The sequence below is a fragment of the Sitodiplosis mosellana genome, unplaced genomic scaffold (genome assembly GCF_009176505.1).
Source record: "Sitodiplosis mosellana isolate CC-2019 unplaced genomic scaffold, AAFC_SMos_1.0 Smas_scaffold_1, whole genome shotgun sequence".
In the NCBI taxonomy this organism is placed as follows: domain Eukaryota; kingdom Metazoa; phylum Arthropoda; class Insecta; order Diptera; family Cecidomyiidae; genus Sitodiplosis; species Sitodiplosis mosellana.
The window spans coordinates 2,725,756-2,747,632 of record NW_022595244.1 but is presented as its reverse complement, the minus strand read 5'-3'; the positions used below and the strand labels follow the sequence as shown (position 1 = coordinate 2,747,632).

The following is a 21,877-nucleotide window of genomic DNA, read 5'->3' as shown; positions in this document are numbered from 1 at the left end:
ACCAAGTTTAGTGTAGTTGTTGAGGGATACGTAACACCCATAAATTCCATTAAGCCCTTGATGTGAAAAAAAAACACATTAAAAATAACAAATAAAGTCGACATTCAGCCCAGAATGTAAAATAACCATAAATCTTACGTAATAATTGCGTGATAGACAGTCAGCAAAGACTTCATAGCCATCTTCAATCCGTTCCCATGCTGTTCGATGTTCACGTATGTATTCATCGAGGATTTCCTGTGCTCTTTCCATTTCTGTTTTGCTATTTATATGCTCCGTAGTAGTTGGTAGTGTTGGTTTAGTTTGAACAAACAAATGTAAAATTCCATTAAAATCCAAGAAAAAATGGGAAATTGAACCGAAGTAACTCAAACTTTGACTTCCACACACTTATCGTGTATCTGAATAGTTCAAAATTTTGAATAAGTCTTAAGTTATATTAGTTTTATAATTACAAAAAGTGTGCATTCAAAATGGTGAGATTTTGGGTACATGTGAATTCTTATCGCAGTTCATCAACGAAATCAATTCACAATCGCTCGAAAATAAAGTTACAGTTAATTCTTTTCATCCAATAAAGTGACTTGTTGTATGTTGTTTTCATGAAAAAAATGACTCCCATTTGACTGTCGTTATCATTACATACATAGTGTAAAATAGATGCGGGCACCGTGAACACTACGTCCGGATACTTGCGAAAACTATTTCAATCAAGAAAAAAAAATCAGAAACAAAAAATCGAACAAACAAATTATAAAAGGCCGCTTGCGTTGCAAAATAATTATATTATAAAAATTACAGCGGAATGATGTTATTTCGTGAAAAAAGCAACCTGAAGATGAAAAACATCTATGATCGAGACAACTTTTGATTTTGGGTTGGAATGCAGTTATGATTTTTTGTTAAATTAGGCAATGCCTAATAGGCATTGCATTCTTCACATATATGTTTTTCTTCTGATTTTTGGCCTGGACGAAAAATCGCAGAAAGACAGCCTACGTTACAATATCGAAAGGACAGTCAAAGGGTCAAACAAGCAAACACAAGGCCACTTAAGATAGCCGGACTATCTACGTGACACTTACCATACGATTGATTCTGAAATGAAAATCTGCATATTTCTTTCAGTGCCGGGTACAAAATTTGGTGTATTCATTTCGCTATTGCGCATTGATGTGGAACAATAAATGAACTATGGTCAATTTTACTTTTCGATTGAATTGGCACATTATTCCACGAAAAAAAAACTAATCTTATGCAATAAAAGATTCGAATTGAAAGAGAAATCCAATTAAACGGTTCTGCGTGGCAATCAAATTCAATATGCGAGATAATGAGAAATGCGGATGCGAATAGCCTTTCGCAAAACTTTACCAGATCATTTATTATTTATAATAATAATAATGAAACAAAGCACATACACAAAAAAATGTGCAATAAAACGACATCAAAATTTATGAAAACAAAAAAAACCTCCACGAAGAAAAAAAATGGTAGAGAAAAATTCATTAGCACGAGATGGTGCATTTTTATGCATACCGCACTGTTTCGTTGGTATTTCCCTTCGATTTGCTTTCTATGTTCATTTGTTGCTGTTTTTTTCTTCTCCACAGAGTGCCATAAATTGCTCAGTAGCACGTGGTGCTACTTCAATTCGGTGCCAAACGAGCAAGTATACGCACTAAACGATTTGATACGCATCGCAAATGAGCAGTAAATGAGAAAACGTAAAAAAAGTAACGTTGTTATGTTACGTTATGTGTTTATTTTTTTTTCTCTTCTTCGTCTCTTTTCTTTTTATTTGTGTTTTTTTTCTTTGGAGCGGCCAACGGGCGCGAACGAGCGCTATTTTCTGTTTCACTTGCATTGTCATGCACACTAGCCACGCTCAATTTAGCCCATACCGACAAAATAAAAGCACATTTCAATCACTTTTTTCTCGCGCGCATTGTTTGGTACATTTCTTTCTATCCAACTCGCCATATTTACACACGCTGTTCGTTGGTGCGTCACTCCATCGAACAACGCGCATGCAACACATTCAATTTCAATTTTCATTCTGTTTACTTTCGATATTCTTCAAATTTTGCAGCTATTTTTTTCCTCAACTACTGTGTTTTTTTGGTGCAAACCATCAGATCTGCAACGATCGTTGAGGTGATCGGTTGGTTTTCTTTTTGACGTTGGTGTAAGCGTTTGGGAGCGTGCGCGAAAGAAAAAAAACATAACGAAACAATAGTCAAAATGTATTGGTTTTATGAGACAACAGTTCGATCGCGTATTGTGACAAATTCCTCAAGAAAAGATTGAGAAAGAGTTTTAATTTCGGCCTTACAAAAGGCTTTTATTCTCGAAAATAAATAATACATTTGTTCAATGAATACAGCAACAGGGTGCTAGTGCAGAAAGAGAAAAGAAAAGTCGACGAGATGATATTCAAAAAGAAGTGGATTTTGGCAATCATTTTGACTTTGGCCATATCACGGCCAGCGTCTGCTACAGTAATCTCAAATTTAAATGTGATATTCGAAACATTCGGACCGCTGAGCATGGTGCGGTTTTTTGAATTCAATGATATCGGTTGGAACATCACTGAAAAGTGCATCAAGGATATGTTTTTGTTTCTAGGTAATACCATTTTGAATCCTACTTAGGATTATTCAAGTGACTAACGATTTATTCTTTATTTACCACATTTCATCAGACGGTCTACATAAGGACATCAAGTGGGCAGTGAAATGTGCGTATTTTCTTTTCATTCTAATAACAAATCTTTTTACAGCCAATCAACGAGAATTTCGTAGGAAAGAGATTGGAAGCACAAAAATAGCATCAAATTGAATTGTGTTCATAAAAACAAAATAGACATCATCATCAAAAACAAGCAGTAAACCTCTTTCATTACCCAGTCACCCAGTCACCACACCTTCTTGTGCGAGCAATTAACGAATTTCACCTTCATTTCGATTGGATTTCAACTTTCTAGCGTTTACTGAAAATCCATATCGCGCTCACTTGGATTCATTCCAAAATGATTATTATAAAACATTCAAGCGAATATATGAGCAAATGACCGCAATCATTTTTCTTCGTCTACACGTGCTTCTTTCTCTCTGCATGGCGGCAGAGAGAAATGATTCCGATATAATTTATGCGGTGAAATTGCCAAAGTAATTGTGATCCATAAAAATAATCAAAAAATTCAGAGCACGAATAACCAAAAGCTCGGCTCTCCAACACTAGTGGTGTTGTTAAGATGTGTTCAACTACAACAAATTAGGTTGAGATGGTTAAGAAAACAAAGCGCATATTTTTCATGCGAAAAAATCGCGTCTGAATGTTTGGTGAATGCCAGGCGATTGCACGATGCTGCTGCTGCTACTGCTAGTTTTCTTCTTTTGTTTGTTCGTTCGGCAGAAGCGCCGCGCATGTTATGTTCGCTGCACCTTCAGCCTTCACTGCATTTGGCTGATCAATTTGATTGGTTTCGTTAATGGCGTTTTGTTGCTTACACATGGAAAAAAATGCGTTGAACGCTATTTCATGCTTAGAAAACGCTTGCCAATTATATCATAGTTGGTGGAATCAAACGCAGTTTGTGGAAATTGCCTATCCGCAAAATGGAAACAATGAAAGTATTTAATTTGTGGTGGCGGCTGTTTGTTCACAATTCACTTTTTCATTTTTGTGTCATTTTCCACCCAAACAGTGTACGATGCATCGGGATATTATGCTGGAAGTATGTACGCCGGAAACAATGTTCGACGAGGCGATCCGCAATTATGTCGTGAATTGAACGAAGAAATCAACATTCATAATTACCAAGCATTGGCTGGCACCCACAATCGAACTGTCTACGAAGATGTTCAGGGCTACATGATACCGCCAATTTATTTGCCATTTCGCGTCCAACTGGTGAACGCCCGCTACAAAAGCGTCATCGAAAGTTCACCAATGCACACATATGTCATTCATCAGACGGCATGCATGCCAAAGTCTTGCAATCACCTGGATTTAATGCAAGTTATGTCGTATTCGAACGTATCACACTTGCGCAACAATCTTGTGATGAAAAATTCCGAACTGTTGGATGTGCGAATTTTAAGCGAAAAGTACACGTATTACACCGATTCTGCATTTTATATTTTCATGTAAGATATTTTTCAGTTGAATTTTTATCACCTTCTTGAGGTTACTACTTCATTCGGAATAAGTAATTGTTTTCTTGATGATGTTACCCTATTTGGCTCATCTTTTCAATCTTATCATGCACCATTTTTGTTTGTTTACCTTTTTTCAACTAACAATTGTTGTTCAATTGCAATTGAATTCAAACAAATGACCTTACCTTTTCACAGTGGTTTGACATCAGTCTTTCTCATATTCGGCCTCTTCGGAACGATCCTAGAGCATCTAATGTACTTCGATGTGAAAATGAATCTAATGCAACTTCAGCAGCAAGAAGCATTAAAGTATAATTTCCATTTGATTATGATCCAATCAATTTGTTTCAATGAAAAAATTCTGCCTCATTTTAGTGCAAATGCAACACAATTGGCCAATCGCTTGAATCAACTAACTAATTGCACACGGAACTACAAAAATAGTGAAAGTCTAAAAACTAATCTCAACGCAGCACAACTAGATACATTGGGAAGTGTAAATTTGATTCGTATTAAGGAATTAAAAATGGAAGATTTGTCGTCGCTCAGCGTGGATTTTCTTTCATCAAAGTGTACTAAATGTGAGTTTCTCTAATTAAAATATGGTAAACCAATAACCAGCCATTGATATAAATCAACCAAAAAAGTGAATACTGTTGAAGTCATATTGATTGTGAAGCTCGATTATAGAGCCTCGACACTTCTATTTGGAAGGGTCTTTTGAAAGAAATTGAAAATATTATGGGTTTTTCATATTTCAGTTTCATCGGATGCGGGATCGGTTAGCATTGCATCATCAAATCCAAATAGTTTGCGAGCACTATTGTTAGCGTTCTCATGGAGGCGAAATTTCGAGATTTTATTCAGTGATCTACAGAGATATTGCATCAGTGATGTGATCGAAATAGCCGGGCTACGTGTTTTGTGTCTGCTATGGATACTATTGGTACATGTCACCACCGTTTTGTATTATGTGTCGGGTAAGTTATTCACTCAATTTCTTATGAAGATGCAAATGTTTCGCAGAAATATTGAATAACTTTCTCACCGCAGACAATAAGATGTACAAATATCGCACTGACGGCTCCAATTTAGTGCAAGGCATTTTAAGCAGCGGTTCGCTTGCCATCGATACACACTTTTTCTTATGGTAAGTATGAATCGACTACACCTATCTCTTTCTCTCTTCCTCTACTTCGATTTCTGCAACACTTTTTTGCAATAACAAAAATATAATATCAAAAACATCATAAAATTGAATGAATTTTTAATGAAAAAAACATTCCACATAAATGTTTCCATTGCAGCGGTGTATGCGTTGCGCACATGTTCTTCAATCGAATGAAAAATATCGATGTTGAAGCGATTTGTTCCTGTTTCGATACATTGTTGCACATCATGTCGATGATTGCCTACAAAGTGTTGCAAAGTGTTTTCCCATATATTGCAATACTGTTGCTGTTGCAAATGTTGATGAAACATTTCTACGATTTTAGTATAATCGATATTCCGTCGATGGATCATCGAACTTGCGAAAGAAGCATGTGGCGCAACATCCTCTACATCGATCAATTTTATCCGCTGGACGAACGAGTGAGTTTACCCTGAATGTTTTTTAATTGAAGCCATTTAAACGAAATCTATCTCTTTCAATTTCAAGTGTATGCTGTGGTCATGGGTATTGTCCATAGAAGTACACTGCTTCGTAGTGGCCTGTATAATTTTGTTGATATTAAAAAATCATCCACGCTTTGGCATCATTATATTCAGCTCATTCTTGATTAGTTCGTTGATTGCAAACACAACGCTTCGATTTTATGACCATCGACCGGAAACCAAAATCAGCTCGAGGTGAACCATTACTCAACCATCCTTTGCTATGAAATATAGCACATTTCCAATTATTAGTCCATTTTGAATGAAACACATTTTTTACTCTCTTTCTCTCTCAATTTAGAATTTACTCTTTATTTTGTTTTTTTAGTTTGATTGCCGAAGAAAGTCTTACGTTTTTCAATGGATTGTACGACAAACCATGGACCCGACTCTCTCCATACATTTTTGGCATTTGTATTGGCTTTATCATATACAAGATCGATACAAAGCTGGAGATTAGCATCGGAATGATGTCTTGTGGTACATAGATTGTGAAATAAATCGCCCAATTTTGTTTTGGCTAAGCATTACGCTTTGTTTTCAGGCTGGATTTCCTGTTTATTGCTTGTGGTTGCTCTTATTTTTAGTAAATCTCTCATTTCAATAACTACAAATGCCATGTTTTCAACAATAATTCACATGACCTGGTCGGTAATCATACTCTGGATCATTGTTGCATCGATATCAAAACACCGAGGTAGGGCAAATCACTCTCTTAAGAGCACATTACATAATATTGATATTAGGAAAATAAGACAATTGCACAGCAATAGCTGAACTGGCAAAAGTAGATAAAGGTCAATTTGAAAAGGGAAAGTAAATGCTAAAATCCAATTTCAGGTTTGATCGGACACATACTTACATCAAAGTATTTAATGCCTTTGGATAAAATGACAAACTGTTTTCTAATGGTTTATCCAATCATTACTCGCATTATTATTTTGAGCTCAGACAGCAGCATGCATCTATCGATTGGATTAATTGTAAGTACATACATCATAAACATTTGACTTCATCCCACAAACATGCTGCATACTTGGCCGATTCCATGATCGTTTCTCACTAAATGTCTCTTTTATTTCAGATTACCTTCTTCCTGGGCATCACCATACTAACCATTTTTGCCAGTTTCACACTTTACATGATCTTCCAGGCTCCAGTTGAAGACCTTCTGAGAAATATTTATAATCAAAAGATGAAATACTGATTTTATACCTAGTTTAGTTGAGACACAACCGATGGTTTTATTTTTTTATAAGAGTTGTCATTCCAAATAAATTTAGCGATTTATTTATCGAAGGTGGTATGGATTTTAGGAACATTTAGGCATATCTTGACCATATTATTTCTTTATGATGTGTAACCATGCTCAAAAGTCATTCATTTGCCGCAAACAAAAACTATTCACTTCAGTAAAAATGTGTTGACGTTTTGCGATTTATTCAAAAGCCTAACAAATGCAATGTGATAGGTGCCTACATTGAGGAGTGCGAAAAATCAGTCACAACATACATCATATACAGTTAGTTAGTTACAAGACATTCGTTACGCCACTTTGAATGCCAAACCCTTTAAAGAAAAAAACCAAAACAGCATCACCGTGTCCGTTGTACTGAATTGACACTTGTCAAGTCGCTTCGCGCCCACCACAACTAACACATTACAGCATTGGTGTGTTTATTTCAATCACAAACATTTGAATACAAACATGAACTCTCGACGCTGTTCTCAGTCCTTTTTCTCTCTCTTTCCTTTGCTTCGTTCAAACGATTCATATTTATGAATCTTCTACACGCTGTGGCCTGTTGCGCAATTGTATGCATAGCGGCAACTGTGTATACGATGTGAGAGCCGAGCATATTCTTTTGGCTTTGCCGAAACAAATTGGTTTCATTTGATTCTTGAACATTCTGCCGGAGACATTTGGATGTGAAAGTTGTCAGTTCAGCGAACAATCAGCAAATCGAGAATAAACTTGTACATTCTTTTGAATTAATCAGAAATAATTGTTTGCAAATAATCAGTGGCGAAGTTGTCAACCAGAAAATTATTAATTTTGGACTGGTGGTAAGTTTTTGTCTAATTATCAAAGTTTTTTTCGGTTTTATGTTCAATGTAAGCTTAATGATGATTAAAATGTGAGTTTAGTGAACAAATGTGCGATTGAGAAATTAAAACAATCGAAAAGTAGATAAAAATTGTCGATTGTAATTGCTCGTAAAAAAATACACAGCCCATAGATTTCCAGGCATAAAAAGAGCCACAATGCTCACGGAAGTTCATAGAATAGAATGCAATGTCGACTGTATTCAAGATTGATTGTCACAGTATCATCGCACACTTTGTAGAAGCGACGATTCTTCCCGATGTTATTCTTTTTGGTGCACCGCAAAAAATTCGACGCATTTTTAATGGTTCGTTTTCCTTCTGCCGTGCACGAGTGTAGCGTTGCCATTTTGCATACGAATCTTGAAACACTTTCAGTTTCGACTGTTTTTTCTTTTTTCGTGGAACGACAAAAACTGTGTTCCGACAAATATAAATGAATTCGATTCACCGACACATTCTTTTTTTATATTTGAACTATTCAAATATTTCTCTGTTTTGTGACAACAATGTTTCAAGAGTGAAATTTATTTGAATGATATCGGATTTTATAATGTTTATGCATTACACATTCAATCACATCATCAGCACATAACGGCAACACTTTCAATCTCGTCGTTGCTTGCGATGCAAATATGTGATTATAATCGATGTTTATTCGCTCATAAATTTCGGTCTGTGTGATAAATAAACAAAACAGTTCTTTGAATCGAAATTCGATACGGATAATTCTTGGTTGTTTGAACGATGATGCGATTCACATCATGCCATTGGAAACAAATGTACCACAGTATCCTCTGAATTTGTTGTTTTTAAAACGTAACTAAACTGAACACTATATTCATAAATGGATATTTGGATTTTCCGTCACTCAATATGCAATCCTTGTTATGCCCGTTGTAAGTGGTTCGGATTTAATTAAATCCAAAAATTTAATTTTCAACTTTGCGAAAACGGCCAAAAAATGAAAGCTAATAAGTCTGGTAATAAGTCAAAGCATAAAATTTGGTCGAAAACAAGAAAAATTGATCTTATGAGTACACTCGATATGCTTTATGGGGCTTTGAAATCGTGATTTTCCCGAATTTTGTTAAATCCTAAAGATTTAACTTTCAAATGCGGGATTTAAGCATTTTTCACGCAAAACCATGTTGCAAATAAGTCAAAAATTGTTGAAAATGACCGAAAAATTCTAAATCAGCAAAAAACCCAACCACTCTGTACGTTTTTTGAGTCCGAATATGCAAAAAATATCATTTTTCGTATTCTCAACATTTAATTTTCAAATGCGTGATTTAAGAATTTTTCACGTTAAACAGTGGGTCAAATAAGGCAAAAGTTGTGGGAAATGATCCAAAAAATCTAAATCAGTAATAAAAAGCAAGCGCTTCTGACCATTTTTGGGTTCAAATAGGCAAGAATATCAGTTTACGGAAACCCTCAGTATTTCACTTTCACATTATGGTGAATTGTTTTGGGAAATCTTGTTTTTCGACAGTCTGCCCGTGCCCATCCAAAACTTCTAGCCAGCTTCAAATCAAGCACCAAAAGCCATATTTGTGGCTTGTCCATGGGGTTTTCAGGTCAGCACAAGATTTAGATAGGTAAATGAGTTTTTTATGAAACCATGAAAGTAAAATCCCAATAGAAATCTCATTTGTGATATTCCAAACGTCATTAAACTTTCTGGATCTTTTTTGGATTTTTTTACCAAAAAAAACTCAATCCCTGAAATTTTGAAGCCAATCGAAAGCGATTTACGGGTACTTCCCATACAAATTTGGTCTGTTTTTTCCAATTTTATGAAGAAAATAAGAAAATTTCTATGGAAGGTACCCGCAAATTTTTTGTATTTAATTTTTCAACCCAAAAGCAAAGATTCAATATCAGTATCATTTTTCCCGCCCTTTAGAACTCTAAAGCAAAATGTCGTGTGAAGCATTTACGGAACATTGCCAAACGTTATACCAAACTATTTTGTCCGCTGTCGAGAACAATGTGAAATTGCGACCGGTATCGACGGATTTTTCAGCCATTTTGACGAGGTAATTCGAGCTGGAAATTTGAAATTCTCTCGCCTTTTATGTTAGCATTAATATCGCCCGTTTCATTCGCATTAGTTCGATCAACAATTTCGAGCGAGTATGGCAAGAAATGATGAAATTGGATCAACACAGCAACACCGCAACGCAAGAGCCAACAGTGGAGGAGCCAAAAGATGCAAACAATCAGTCGGATTCGTTTGGCGACATTGGAAATAAGGATGAATGTGTCGCTTTGAATGGTGACACCAATCCGAAAGGTTTACAAAGTCCGGATGAAATGAGTGGTGTTGAATCGAATAAACCCAATGTGTTGAATGAATTTGACGAAGTCGTTCGAAATGCAGTGTCGGACATTTTCAATAGCACCATGAAGAAACAGGCGGAAAATAAGCACGATGCATGTTGCGATAGCGAACATTCGGCCCTTTATGTCGAAGAAGATAATGAAAATGATGGAAGTACGTTGAATTGTGGCACAGCTACGAATGAAGATGGCAACGATGCTCCGTTCATCAGAAGTGAGGTTGTGACACATCATCACCAACGGACGCAACATTTAGTGATTCAGGCTGTTGAAGGTGGCTTATATCAAATGGGCATTCGAGAAGAGGTCGTTACAACAACAACAACCACAATGGAAAGCCGAAATGAATCGAATGAACATGATTTTGTTACACCGGCAAAAGGGGAGGCTGAAGAAAGTCCTAAAAAGAAACCACCGTCTAAGCGAAGATTCAGTATGGGCGATCGTCTGGGTAAAGACGACTCGGAATCGAAACCAACGCCTAAACGAAGATGCAGCATGGCTGAACGGTCCGAACGAAAGGCTCATTGTGAGGAGAAACCGTCGCGTGAACAAAAATCTCGTGAAAGTAATCGAATGGCTCAGGCGAAGTCAGAATCGAAACATGAATTGAAACATGGATTAAAACAAGCATCAAAGCGTAGATCCAGCATGGGTGATAGCGACTCTCGCTCAGGTACATACGATTTCCATCATTATTCAAATAATTGATTCATCATTCTTTCTACTTCATTCAGGAAATGATCGTTCTCCCGCAAAACTGGACCAAATGACGTCACAAACATCAAAACTTGAACAGGCAATGGAAAAACGTCGCTCAAACTTGCGCCGAACGGTCTCATCCCGACGTGATTTGCAACGTCAAGAGAAGGACAACACAAACACAAAGCTGAATAATACGGATAAGAATATGCACGCCCAGAACGATTTATACCGAAAGTTGTGCGCGTTATGCGACGCCAAATCGCAATTCATGGTTCGTCATTATATGAAAGAACATCCCGACCACGAAGTGTTGATTTCTCGACCATCACCGAAAATGGCTGAACAATTACTATCGCAAAATGACAACTTCAAAGTGAGCAACAACAAAATTAAGGGCATTTGTTACTTCTGCGAAGGCGAAAAAACCATGACGAAACGAGATTTTATGGATCATTTGCTGATTCACACCGGAGAGTTTTTGTACAGCTGCGATATTTGCCATTTCGGAGCAAAACGAATGCTCGATCACAAAAATTGCAGTGGCACACCCGTTAGTATTTACGACGAAAATGCTACAGATGGTTCACTGGCTGGGTATATCTGTAGTAAGTGCAATTTCGTGCAAATCAGTCAAGATCGTCTGCGCAAACACCTCGTGAAACAGCATAAATACCATGAAAGCAATGTGATTGAAGGTTATCATTACAAAAAGGTGATGCTTGTCGCAAGCCCGAATCCAATTCAATCGAAAATCGCAACCGAATTCGAAATGGTCGGACCAGCAAAGCGCTTCAAGTGCACCATTTGCTCGAAGAAATGCAAAAATGAGCAAGAGTTCGTGCAACATTTCGATGAAAAGCATAGCGAAGTTTTTGAATACACTTGCTTCTGCGGTGAATTAATGAAAGTGGATGGTATACGGCTTTTCGGTCAATACATCTCTTCAGCCCATTTGTGTCGACACAATGAGGATTTGTTCCAGTGCAAAGGCGTTAGTGACGGTAACGTGTGCGATGATGTTTACTACAGCCTGAAAGAGGTTTCGAACCATCTGTTGAATGATCATCGTGACAGTCGATTCCGTTATCAACACGTTAAGCGTACAACCAACGCACCAACCGTTGTCACTGAAGTCACATTCCGAAAAATCCAATGCAATATTTGCAAAGTGTATTTGAAGGTCGCAACATTTGGCTCGGCGCTGAAACACTTTGTCAAATACCATCGAACTGAAGAAGCGACTGATGATGATGCTATTGAAGTCACGGCACACTTGTACAAGAAGGTGTCCCATTTGGCAAAAAAATTGAAGGATGTCAAAACGGAATACTGTAATGGCGGCCAGGTCCAGATTACATTTTAATTATTGAAGTGAAAGAGCAGCAACTCTTTAATTGATTTGTCATAACGAAGTACTACGAATTTCTGTTTTTTACATTGTCAATTTTTTCACCGACAATTTTTCACTTTTCTCAGTCATTCGGAATCAAACATACGTTTTCGGATGGTTTAGCATCTTATACAGTGACTTGCGTCTTCGATATGCTCGGATATATCCGCTGCATACGAAATGCTGAGATGCTAAACCATCCGAAACGTATGTTTGTTCAGAATTGCTTAGTTTCCATTTGAACATTTCATTTTCCATTTCAATTTTGAAACACATTTGCATAACAGAAATTGAGAAAAAAAACATAAAACAAGAGAGCACTAGAGTGTACTAGTAAAACGAAAAAAAAGAAAAATTTGAAAAATCAAATCGAAAAGTGTAAACTATGTTAGATTTAAGTCCGAATCGAAAAAAATATTCTATCTACTCACAATTATCATAACCATTGTCACCACATGAGTAAAAAGCCTGTTAAAATAAAAGACATTGAAATGAAACATCGATTGTAATATCGTTTTCGGATACGATTTCTTTCCATTTATTTCTTGTATGTGTTTTTCTTGTATCATCAAAGAATCTAGTCCAATCACAACTGGAGAGGGTGTAATTTGTCTAAAACAATAACTGTAAATCATTTACATAAATGTCAAATAGTATTTTGTTTCGCTTTTGGATTAAGAAGTTGTGTGTGTGTGTCTCTGAAAAAATATTCATTCCTTTGTTGACTCATCATCATTTACAAATAACATGAAGACATTTAATGTATTGAGAACGATAGTCATCGATAATTGTCTGAAGCCGGTGTGACAAAAGGTAAATTCATCTATATATTTTATTCTGATTTTGTTTGTCAACTGCTCATGAAATTGTCTGTGAGCTATAAATATGGTTATGAGCATGTTTGCCGAATCAAAAACAAACCAACGCTGTATTCTATTGAATGCATTAATCTATCGGCTCTAGTAAGCAACTATTCGTTCAATTCTATTTCGTTAGAATGGTAAAAAAATGCGATGTGAATATTGTTGTCTTTTGTGCATGTTTTGTGGAAGAAGCATTCAGTATGAGTGAATACCGGATTGAATGAGAAGTGAAAAATAGAAGCACTGCGTCTAATGAAAGTTCATTTAATGCTAGCATTAAAAATGTGCTTCGCTTTCGACTCGAACGATATACTAGATATTTATAAAAAAAAAGAAACACAATTGTTGTTACTCGTTGCGATCATTCATTCGGTTGGCAATCGAAAGAATGACTTTAGTTGTCCCAAGAACAGACCAGAATTATTTTCCTTTTACATAAATTCAAGTGTGTACAACAATATTTTTATGTTCTGTTTCTTGCGCATATTTTATTTCATTTAAACTAAATATGTTAACTGCAAGTGTATGTGTGTGTCTCTGATTTTTTTATGTTTTATCTTTTGGTTGCGTTTTTCAGTTGCTATATGTGCTCAACAATATTTTACCATTTCTACTAAGAAGAAAAAATGAATTTCTAGAAAAAATATTCTCTCTTTACGACGGATTAGTTTGCAGTTTCATTTAAAAAATAAAACAAATGCATTTTTCTTTCCATTTCTTTTTGTTTGGAACCGAAAAAGGTTCACTTGAAGAAAAAAAAAACTTGTTCCAAAAACAGCCGACAAAAATTGCAAAAAAAATTGTCTAAATTAATAATTTAATATTTTTGTTGTTGTTGTTGTTAGAACAGCCTTCTTTGCTAACCGAAAAAAAAGAATCGTGAATTTTCAATTTCAACCGATTTCACAAAACATTTTGCTAGACACATTTCAAAATGAACAAATTTCTACAATTTTTCTCCATTTTTTCTCTTTTCTTGTTCACATTTAAACAGTTAATGTGCCATAGAAGAAATAAATATCCATTGCATTTGCTAAAGGGCCTCCCAAACACCGGGAACAACTTATTTTTTTGTAGAAAAGAAAAAAAAATCCATGCAAAGAATTTTGCAAATTTGTATAGACACTATCTAAAAGTTTGAATCTGAAAGCATTTAAATACGAATTTATTCTCTATATATATTTTTATGAAATTTTGAACCGTGTGACATTTTGGTTTTCTGTCATGTACATGTAGAACATCGTTCTACTAGAACACTCTATGTGTGTGATGTTTGTTTTAAAAATTGTGTTATTTTATTGGTGACACAATGATGATGAATATTCATCGATTCAATATTGAATGATTCATCGAAACATAAATCTGAATAAACTTGAGCATTTGGCGACTTTTGTGTTAATTTTTCATTTTGTTGTTTGGTTTTACTTTCGTTTAATGATTCGCTGGTTGATTAAGCTGCTGGTATGGTTTATAAAAATATATAAAATCGTTCGTTTTTTCAAATAGCTGTAAACACTATATTGAATCGTGTGAGAACGGTGGTGTTTTTTTGTTTGTTTGAAGGAAATGGCGGGCAACCGTAAAAAGTACGGTTTACTTGCAATAAAAAAAGTTTAGAAAATGAGACAAAAAAACCATTACATTGGAAATACATTTCTGGGTATGGTGCCAGAGAATCAAGAAACCTCAAGAACATACATAAGGAATCTCTTCATAGAATCGAAGATAAAGCGAAAACACCAATTTTTTTGTTATTGTGTAGGTTCATTTAAATCCAAATTGATACTCCCATTATTTTATCCTAAAAAATACAGTTTATTCATGATTTTTCATTTTGTTTTGAATGTATTTAATCTTAACATTGATTTTCGGCATTTTTTTGTTTCTTTTGTTCCATTTTTCATATCATTTCCAATTCTTGCTACAGTCCTAATGGTCAATCGATCATTCGATTGGCTATCCAATATTCATGTCAAATTTGATTAAATTTTCTGGTTTGCTCTTGCTCTGTTGATAATAAATTTCTTTCATGTCAAAATAAATACAGTTATTGTTATTTTTCATTACGTGTTTTTTTCTTTTCATTCATGTGTAACAATTGATGAGAACAAAAAAAAACTTGGTCTAAGGGTATTACAATTAATTAGAGTAATATTTCATGTCGATTATGTTAAAATAAAAAAAAAGAATTATTCTATGATGTCATTCGTTATGGCCATACAAAGAATTTCCAAAAATTAAACAGAGCTGATGGAGTGTAGCTCTAATTAAAAAAAAAGTCAAAAAAATAAAACTTTTGTTATTACGAAAAAGAAATAATCACCATTTCTTTCTTTCTTTCTCTTTTTCTCCCTTACTTTTCATCTCTCAAAACAATATCTGCATCGAATATTGGAGGTTCGATATGATATGAGCTTTTTGTTTTTGTTGTATGCGTGTGTGTTTTTTTTTTAAATAAATTACAAATCTGAAGTTACATTTTAAGTGATTTAGAGCTTTAAAATGCTTCTTTGTACAACTATGAAATGAAAATCACTTCATTCCGAATCACTTGATAAACAATTTCCTAATGATTTTCTCTTCTGTTTGCTTCTTACTTTCTTGTCACACCCTAATCACTTTACAATCGCATGCAGTATCTCACTTATATAACTCGATTGTGAATTTAGTAAAATGAAGATGCGATTTTCGATTCGGTATTTAGTCATGTATTGTTGAACTGTGTTTAGAAATATTCTAAACAGATTTCGTCCATTTGTTTAATTTTTTTCTTCTTCTTTTTATCATTAAATAGTCGATTCAACTCTGCATGCTGGTGAATCTATTACTCGGAATCCTCTTCCCGATCATCGAATCCACTCAAGTCAGCTGATTTCAGCATACCCCTGGATACCGCATATTCGATTAGAGCTAAATGACAGAAAATGTACTGATCCGGCATTTGTATTGAATAGGCGCGCTGAGATCGAATTTTTTCTACAGTCCCTTTGATATCGGCCGTACCAACATCCTCCAAACGAGCTATACATATGTCTAGTGTGATGAATGTACCTGGAAATTTGAGATAAATTATTAATGCTGTCACAATAGAAAATTTTGATATTGTTCCGAATGCATGCGCTATTTGTTTGGTTATTCGTTTGTTCAACTAAAGTTGAGCCTGAGACATTAAGACGTACCAGTTCTTCCGATGCCTGCAGAACAATGAACAACAATTGGTGGTCCCTTCGGATGACCAGCCCATGTGTCGCCGAGCTCTCTGACCATCTCTGCTTGTTGTTCACGGACTTTCTGCAAGAAATTTAACATCGCCATTGCGGATGTGGGTACACCGTAATCTGGCCAACTTGTGAACTGCCAATGCGATATTTTTCGTGTTTCTTCAGTCTGCAAGTAGAAAAGAAAGCCATTAGTGAGCAAATCCAGGAAAAAAAGACGAAAATAATGCTCAAAACAATTAATCACCTTTATATTAGTAAGCTCTAGCGATACGACGGTGTAGTCCTCCTTTGAATCGACATGGGTCGTTTTGATGCAGTAATTATCGTACTGTGCAACGCTACCAACATCAGTTTCCCAATATTGGCCGCATTTCACTCGGCCACGCTCCATAACGCGTGTGGTCATCACAATCACTAGGCAATGTTGTTCCCATACCATGCGCCAAAAATCGCTAGATGTCTTCGGCAACGGTCCTTGCGTGGAAATGTATGCATTTTTCTGTTTGTAACCATCAACAAAGTTGGCATTTATATAATCCGAGTTGGTCTCATCGTTCTGTTTGGATAAAATCACTCGGCTGTGATCGTAGCACAAAACGTCCGTGTACCGATTTTTCGCCAAATTTGCCCGAACTCGAGCCTGTTGAAACGTTCCGTCCGGTGCACGTGAACGAATTTCGGAATATTCTTTGGCCAAACCATCACGGCCCCGTTCCCGTACCATTTGAACGATTTGTTCGCCGGTTTTTGGATCGCCTTCGGTGTATGCTAAGCTATCATCGTCACTAAAACCGGACGATGCACTGCTCGGTGGATTTTCAGACCACATTTCGCTTATCGGCTCACCATTACTAACAACCAGTGCTGTGTCATCATTATTGCTCTCGGCGTGTACTTTTGCTGCATTGTCGGCATTATTTTGATTGTTCAATTGCTGCTGTTGATCAACAACACTAACTAATTCAACGTCATCGGTGCTGCCATTACTGTTGCCATTCACACTGTTGCTACTGGCCACGCTGCAATTGATCTCTTTGATTGGTGACGCTTGCGATGGCAGCTGCTCACCAATGCTGCTGGCTGTGTGTTCGTCTTCACGATTCGTCATCGATTTTTGACAATTTAGCAACCATGTGGAATGATTTATCTGATGCGTACCACCCAGATGGACTGGCAAACTGTCTCGTGGTACGTGCAAACTCAACTGTGGAATTGACACGGTGAATACACGTTCGCGCAATTTTTCTCGCACAAATAAACGTAATATTTTGAATGGCGCCTTAAACCACAACGGTGCCGTCACAATCAATACTTTTTTCAATCGAGCTGGATAGCCACCCTGTAATAGAAAGCAAAAGAAAGAGAAATTAGAATTTAATTATTGCGGCACATTTTTTTCTTCTAATACTAACAATAATATGGTTACTTATTATTTAAAATCGACTGAGAAATAATCGGAGTGGCGAAATAGAGCTAAAATTATTGGTTATGATTCGAATGTGAAAAAAGGAACAAAACGGAACCACTTTGATGAACAAATGCACAGATTTTGGTGATGGCTTTTAAACGCCACCAAAATATAAACAAGACTAAAATCGATAAAACGCATGGAACGCACGCACTCACGCCAAATGCTCAACAACAACAAATTGGATGCGTTTGACACAAAGCAGGCCACAAAATTCGGCTGATTGCAAAATACGAAGGTAAATCTGTGCGTGCGAATGAAACAAATGCATAAGGAGTCCATCAAGCCCATCGGATGAGAGTGAGCGAATCAAATGTACGCAGCAACGGAAATAAACAATTGTGTTCTTCCCTAACATTCCGCATGCACGCACAATTCATAGACTCGCAACACACACACACACATGCACAAACGCACCGAAATATACCTAACTGGTGAACGCACACCAAACTGCATTGAATACAAGCGCAACCCCTCTATATTATTTTGAATGCGTTTGACAAACTCAAACCCGAAAAACAACAACACTCAAGTTCCTTGATACCATTTTTATTGCTGCTCTATTGTTATTTGCTTAACAGACGGAGGAATTGCGCTGTACAAATGTTTACAATGCCGTGCATTGACACGAAACATTGAACTGGCAGAGTTGAGAAATGCGGATGAGTCATCGCCCAAGTACAAGCTCTTCTTGTTCTCGTGTTCGTGTTTGCACATTTCAGCTGTAATGGACACTACCAAAAATTGCACTCATTTCGAATTGAGGGTACAAAAGTTAATATGTCCCTTAAGGCTTGGGCGAAAATTCGACAGCACATTCAACACGCTTGCCACAATAATCCGCACGTACTCTCTGCGTATATGTGATTGAACAGGATGGAATATCCTTTAACACCTTTGTTGTTGTTGTTATGTTTTGCTAGTCGTGGTGTTTATTCAACCGAAATTACGTATAGCGCGCGCAAATAAAGTGTACATGTTCGTCCTTTAAATTTGTGTGAATTTCCCTTGCAATGTGTGCTCGTGCTTGTGCACATGCCGTGCTCATAAGGATGGGAAAACAGCTTGTTTTTCTCTTTTTCGCTCTGTTTATCGTTCTCATGCGCGCCGTCAATTTCCATAAAAATTGCGTGCGCTTAGAGAATCCGGGTCGCACACGATCAAATCATTTTTCTTTCGGGTGGCAAAAATTTAATTCGCAAACCAATTTTTCGCGTGCACGAAACGACATTTCAATTCTTGAACATCTTATGTTATATAAGTTTTTCCTTTCTCTCTCACCCTAACTCTGACTGCCGCTATCTTTCTATCTCGCTTTCGATAAACTCTTGAACTTTCGCAAATAGAATCCTCAAATTAATGGATTTCAGTTTGTGCAAAGAAATATGAAGTTGTCTTCAGCGGGCAACAAACTCTTCGAAAAGAAACAAAAACAGTGGGAAAGAGAGACAGAGATAGAGAAAAAAGAGAGGAAGAGAGAAAAGAAGGAAAGGAAGGAAGAAAGTAAAAAAACAGAATGGAAGAATACATATTTTCAACAGAAACAAAATGGAAATGAATCGGTGAGTGTTTATTTGAATTTACTTTTGAAAAAAATGATTGGAATTAAGTGGATATGATTCATTTGCGCGGAAGGTAAGTTGTTCACCGCCACGCATATATTTAAAAGAAAAAAATTGAAAAAGTTTGATTGGACTTCGGTGCGAGGTCTTTGAGTGTGTTCGGTTTCATTGTATCGCACAAGAATTTTTAACGCATTCATTATTGAAGCGTCGTTCCATCGGTACGTCCATTTATATCAGTCGATCATGGTACAGTCATTATACAAAGGATGTAATCTAAATTTATGACATTGTTTTTGTCTTTTGCTCGTTTTCATCGTTAAACAAAGAAACAAATTTGTTGTATGGTGTTGTGTATCTTTTTCGCTTCTCTTTTCGTTTGCCCGCATTTACTATTTGTTTTTGTTCGCGTTTCTTTGCAGCAGTTTGCATTTTATTTTTATTTTCGCTCCGGTTATGAGACCAACGCTGCATTCATCATCTGTGCAACGCTTGTTATTTTTATTGGGCTCACCATTCCAATGTAGAACGTTTACAGTTCTGTCGGTGCCTTTTTTTGCTCATTGCATTTCATTTACGGTTGCCAAGCAAACATATGTGCAATTTGTTCACTTGCTGTATATATGTGTTTCGTAAGCAATTGCTTGAACCACACAATTCGAATCGCGCAGGCAAACGGGCGTGCGGTGTTCGACAAACAAAAACACGTTGCTTTCGCATTTCAAACACGTCAGACAAATTGTGTTTTTTTTTTCGTTCTGTTTGACGAAGACAGGTCAAGACAAAAAAGGTGTGCTAAAATACGGAGCATATGATGGGGCCATCACTACTTGCTTGTTTTGTTCATGGATAAAAAAAAATCGGTCTCTGCTTTTTCTTTGAGCTTCTCGATAAAAATGAACTTTCACTTGGCAAATCAATTTGTACGTGTGGCACACGATGAGACTTTGCTTCGACATTGATGATTTATTAATTCACACATTTTCTTGACATTAAATATATAGTGAAGCAGTCATCAAACAGCAGATGCACGCCAAATACTTCTTCCAACAAGCGTGTTGTTGCTGCTTTTTCTTCTGTGTGTTCGCTCTTTTTATGTCACTTATTATTTTTTTGTCGGAAAATCCTTTCACAAAACTAGAATACCCAGCCAATGGAAATGGTTTTCGGTACATAAAAAAGAGCACATCAAAACGACCGATATATCGCTTTTTTATCGGTCAATAAAGATGAAGCGAAACGAACAACAAATGACACAGAGAAGAAACGGACTTTGGTTGAGAAATTGCTCTGACATTCGAAGTGCCATTCGATTGGTACATGCCTTTGTTTTCGTTCAGCATTCAATTGATTGCTTCCAACGTTCATTACTTCGAGAAATGCTCATTTGTCATTTGACATTATTGGGACGATGCGACCCAAGCCAAAAAATTCAAAGCACTCCAATAATCGAATTGCGTAACAAGTACTTTTGCTTTCGAGCACAGAAACAAGGAGTTCCTCAGAGCCAAAACCTCGTAATAAACATCGGTCAAAGTAGTTTAGAATAACATATTTCAAGCCATCACGCTATGACCTAGTTGAGCAAATATACCGCTGGTTATTCTTTGTTGCTGCTGCTGTTGCTGTTGTGCTTCTTTTGCTATGCATGCGAGCGGATTGGGAGCTGAAATATGGGTATTCGACCGACTTTCAATGCATTCCAAGTCGTTAGAGCTCTTTTCTGTACGGGTTTTTTTTTGTTTCCCCGGAGAAAACGAAAGGAATTGACTTTCTTCGGTCGAATAATAACATTTATTTTATCATTCATCAAGGACAACATTTTCAATAATACCTCGATGAAAATGGTTGAAAGCCAGTTGTAGAATCAGTTTGACAACAAAGATCCGTTTCTATTCAAAGATCTTATTTCTAGTGTGTGTGTGTGTGTGTTGATATCTTTTGTTCCCTCGTTCATTCTTCGAAAAACCTCTTGAGCTTAAGTGAACGCTCATAAAATACCAATTTAATTTTTTTCAAACTCAGCTGAAACAATGATTGAAATGTGCTGTGTGTATGTGTGCGGCATGACAAGAAGAAAGTTTAATACTTTTCAAAGCTCTTTTGTTGTCATTGAAACAACCCACACAAAAGCTACGCTGTACGTGTGTTTGTGTTGTAGTGGCACCAATGTGGAGAAAATGAATCTTCCTTTTTTATTTCCTACTTAATTCACAATTTCCAAATGCCAAGCCACATAGCAACAAGACAGAAAACTGCCATACATTAGATCGATTTGAAAAAGTGGCATGCATTTGGGTGGTATGGATCGTTAATTTTACATGAAAATATTATCTCATTTGCTTACACACACTACATTCCATTCAAATTAATTTGCTTGACGAAGCCATTTTG

The 21,877-nt window shown here is 36.4% G+C and overlaps 3 protein-coding genes across 7 annotated transcripts in view; 2 read left to right on the top strand and 1 right to left on the bottom strand.

Annotated features, from left to right (window-relative positions):
- The first annotated feature begins 2,091 nt into the window (after positions 1-2,091).
- On the top strand, positions 2,092-7,104 carry LOC129569116 (nose resistant to fluoxetine protein 6-like). Its single transcript, XM_055447607.1, has 13 exons — positions 2,092-2,628; positions 2,705-2,740; positions 3,710-4,151; positions 4,359-4,472; positions 4,539-4,744; positions 4,925-5,143; positions 5,217-5,313; positions 5,471-5,756; positions 5,824-6,014; positions 6,148-6,299; positions 6,364-6,516; positions 6,660-6,802; positions 6,904-7,104. The coding sequence occupies exons 1-13, from the start codon at positions 2,430-2,432 to the stop codon at positions 7,024-7,026; spliced, it is 2,361 nt and encodes a 786-aa protein (XP_055303582.1). The 5' UTR covers positions 2,092-2,429; the 3' UTR covers positions 7,027-7,104.
- Positions 7,105-7,174: 70 nt separating this feature from the next.
- Positions 7,175-12,866, top strand: LOC129569044 (uncharacterized). Of its 3 annotated transcripts, XM_055447458.1 has the most exons (5): positions 8,033-8,744; positions 9,424-9,529; positions 9,838-9,970; positions 10,046-10,950; positions 11,012-12,866. In XM_055447458.1, exons 3-5 carry the CDS (start codon positions 9,852-9,854, stop codon positions 12,340-12,342), a joined length of 2,355 nt encoding a protein of 784 aa, XP_055303433.1. In that variant the 5' UTR covers positions 8,033-8,744; positions 9,424-9,529; positions 9,838-9,851; the 3' UTR covers positions 12,343-12,866. The 3 variants fall into 3 exon arrangements, with proteins under 3 accessions (XP_055303418.1, XP_055303433.1, XP_055303427.1); XM_055447443.1 differs by lacking the exons at positions 8,033-8,744; positions 9,424-9,529 and adding an exon at positions 7,175-7,886; XM_055447452.1 differs by having other exon boundaries at positions 8,033-9,529.
- Positions 12,867-15,026: 2,160 nt separating this feature from the next.
- The window catches only part of LOC129569066 (tyrosine-protein phosphatase non-receptor type 9), a 42,663-nt gene continuing 35,812 nt past the window's right edge, over positions 15,027-21,877 (bottom strand). For all 3 annotated transcript variants that reach the window (XM_055447486.1, XM_055447469.1, XM_055447478.1), the window contains exons 4-6: positions 16,698-17,792; positions 16,412-16,619; positions 15,027-16,283 (exon numbers count right to left, since the gene is read on the bottom strand). In XM_055447486.1, the coding sequence (XP_055303461.1) occupies positions 16,057-16,283; positions 16,412-16,619; positions 16,698-17,792 (1,530 nt within the window). In that variant the 3' untranslated portion in view covers positions 15,027-16,056. The remainder of the gene's footprint in view (positions 16,284-16,411; positions 16,620-16,697; positions 17,793-21,877) is intronic.

Coding starts and splice junctions, on each gene's coding strand:
- LOC129569116 (XM_055447607.1), top strand. CDS start 2,430: ATGATATTCAAAAAGAAGTGGATTTTGGCAATCATTTTGACTTTGGCC. Junction 2,741..3,709: donor CATCAAGTGGGCAGTGAAAT/GTGCGTATTTTC, acceptor CCACCCAAACAG/TGTACGATGCATCGGGATAT. Junction 6,015..6,147: donor GAAACCAAAATCAGCTCGAG/GTGAACCATTAC, acceptor TTGTTTTTTTAG/TTTGATTGCCGAAGAAAGTC.
- LOC129569044 (XM_055447443.1), top strand. CDS start 9,852: ATGTCGTGTGAAGCATTTACGGAACATTGCCAAACGTTATACCAAACT. Junction 9,971..10,045: donor TTTTCAGCCATTTTGACGAG/GTAATTCGAGCT, acceptor CATTCGCATTAG/TTCGATCAACAATTTCGAGC. Junction 10,951..11,011: donor TGATAGCGACTCTCGCTCAG/GTACATACGATT, acceptor TACTTCATTCAG/GAAATGATCGTTCTCCCGCA.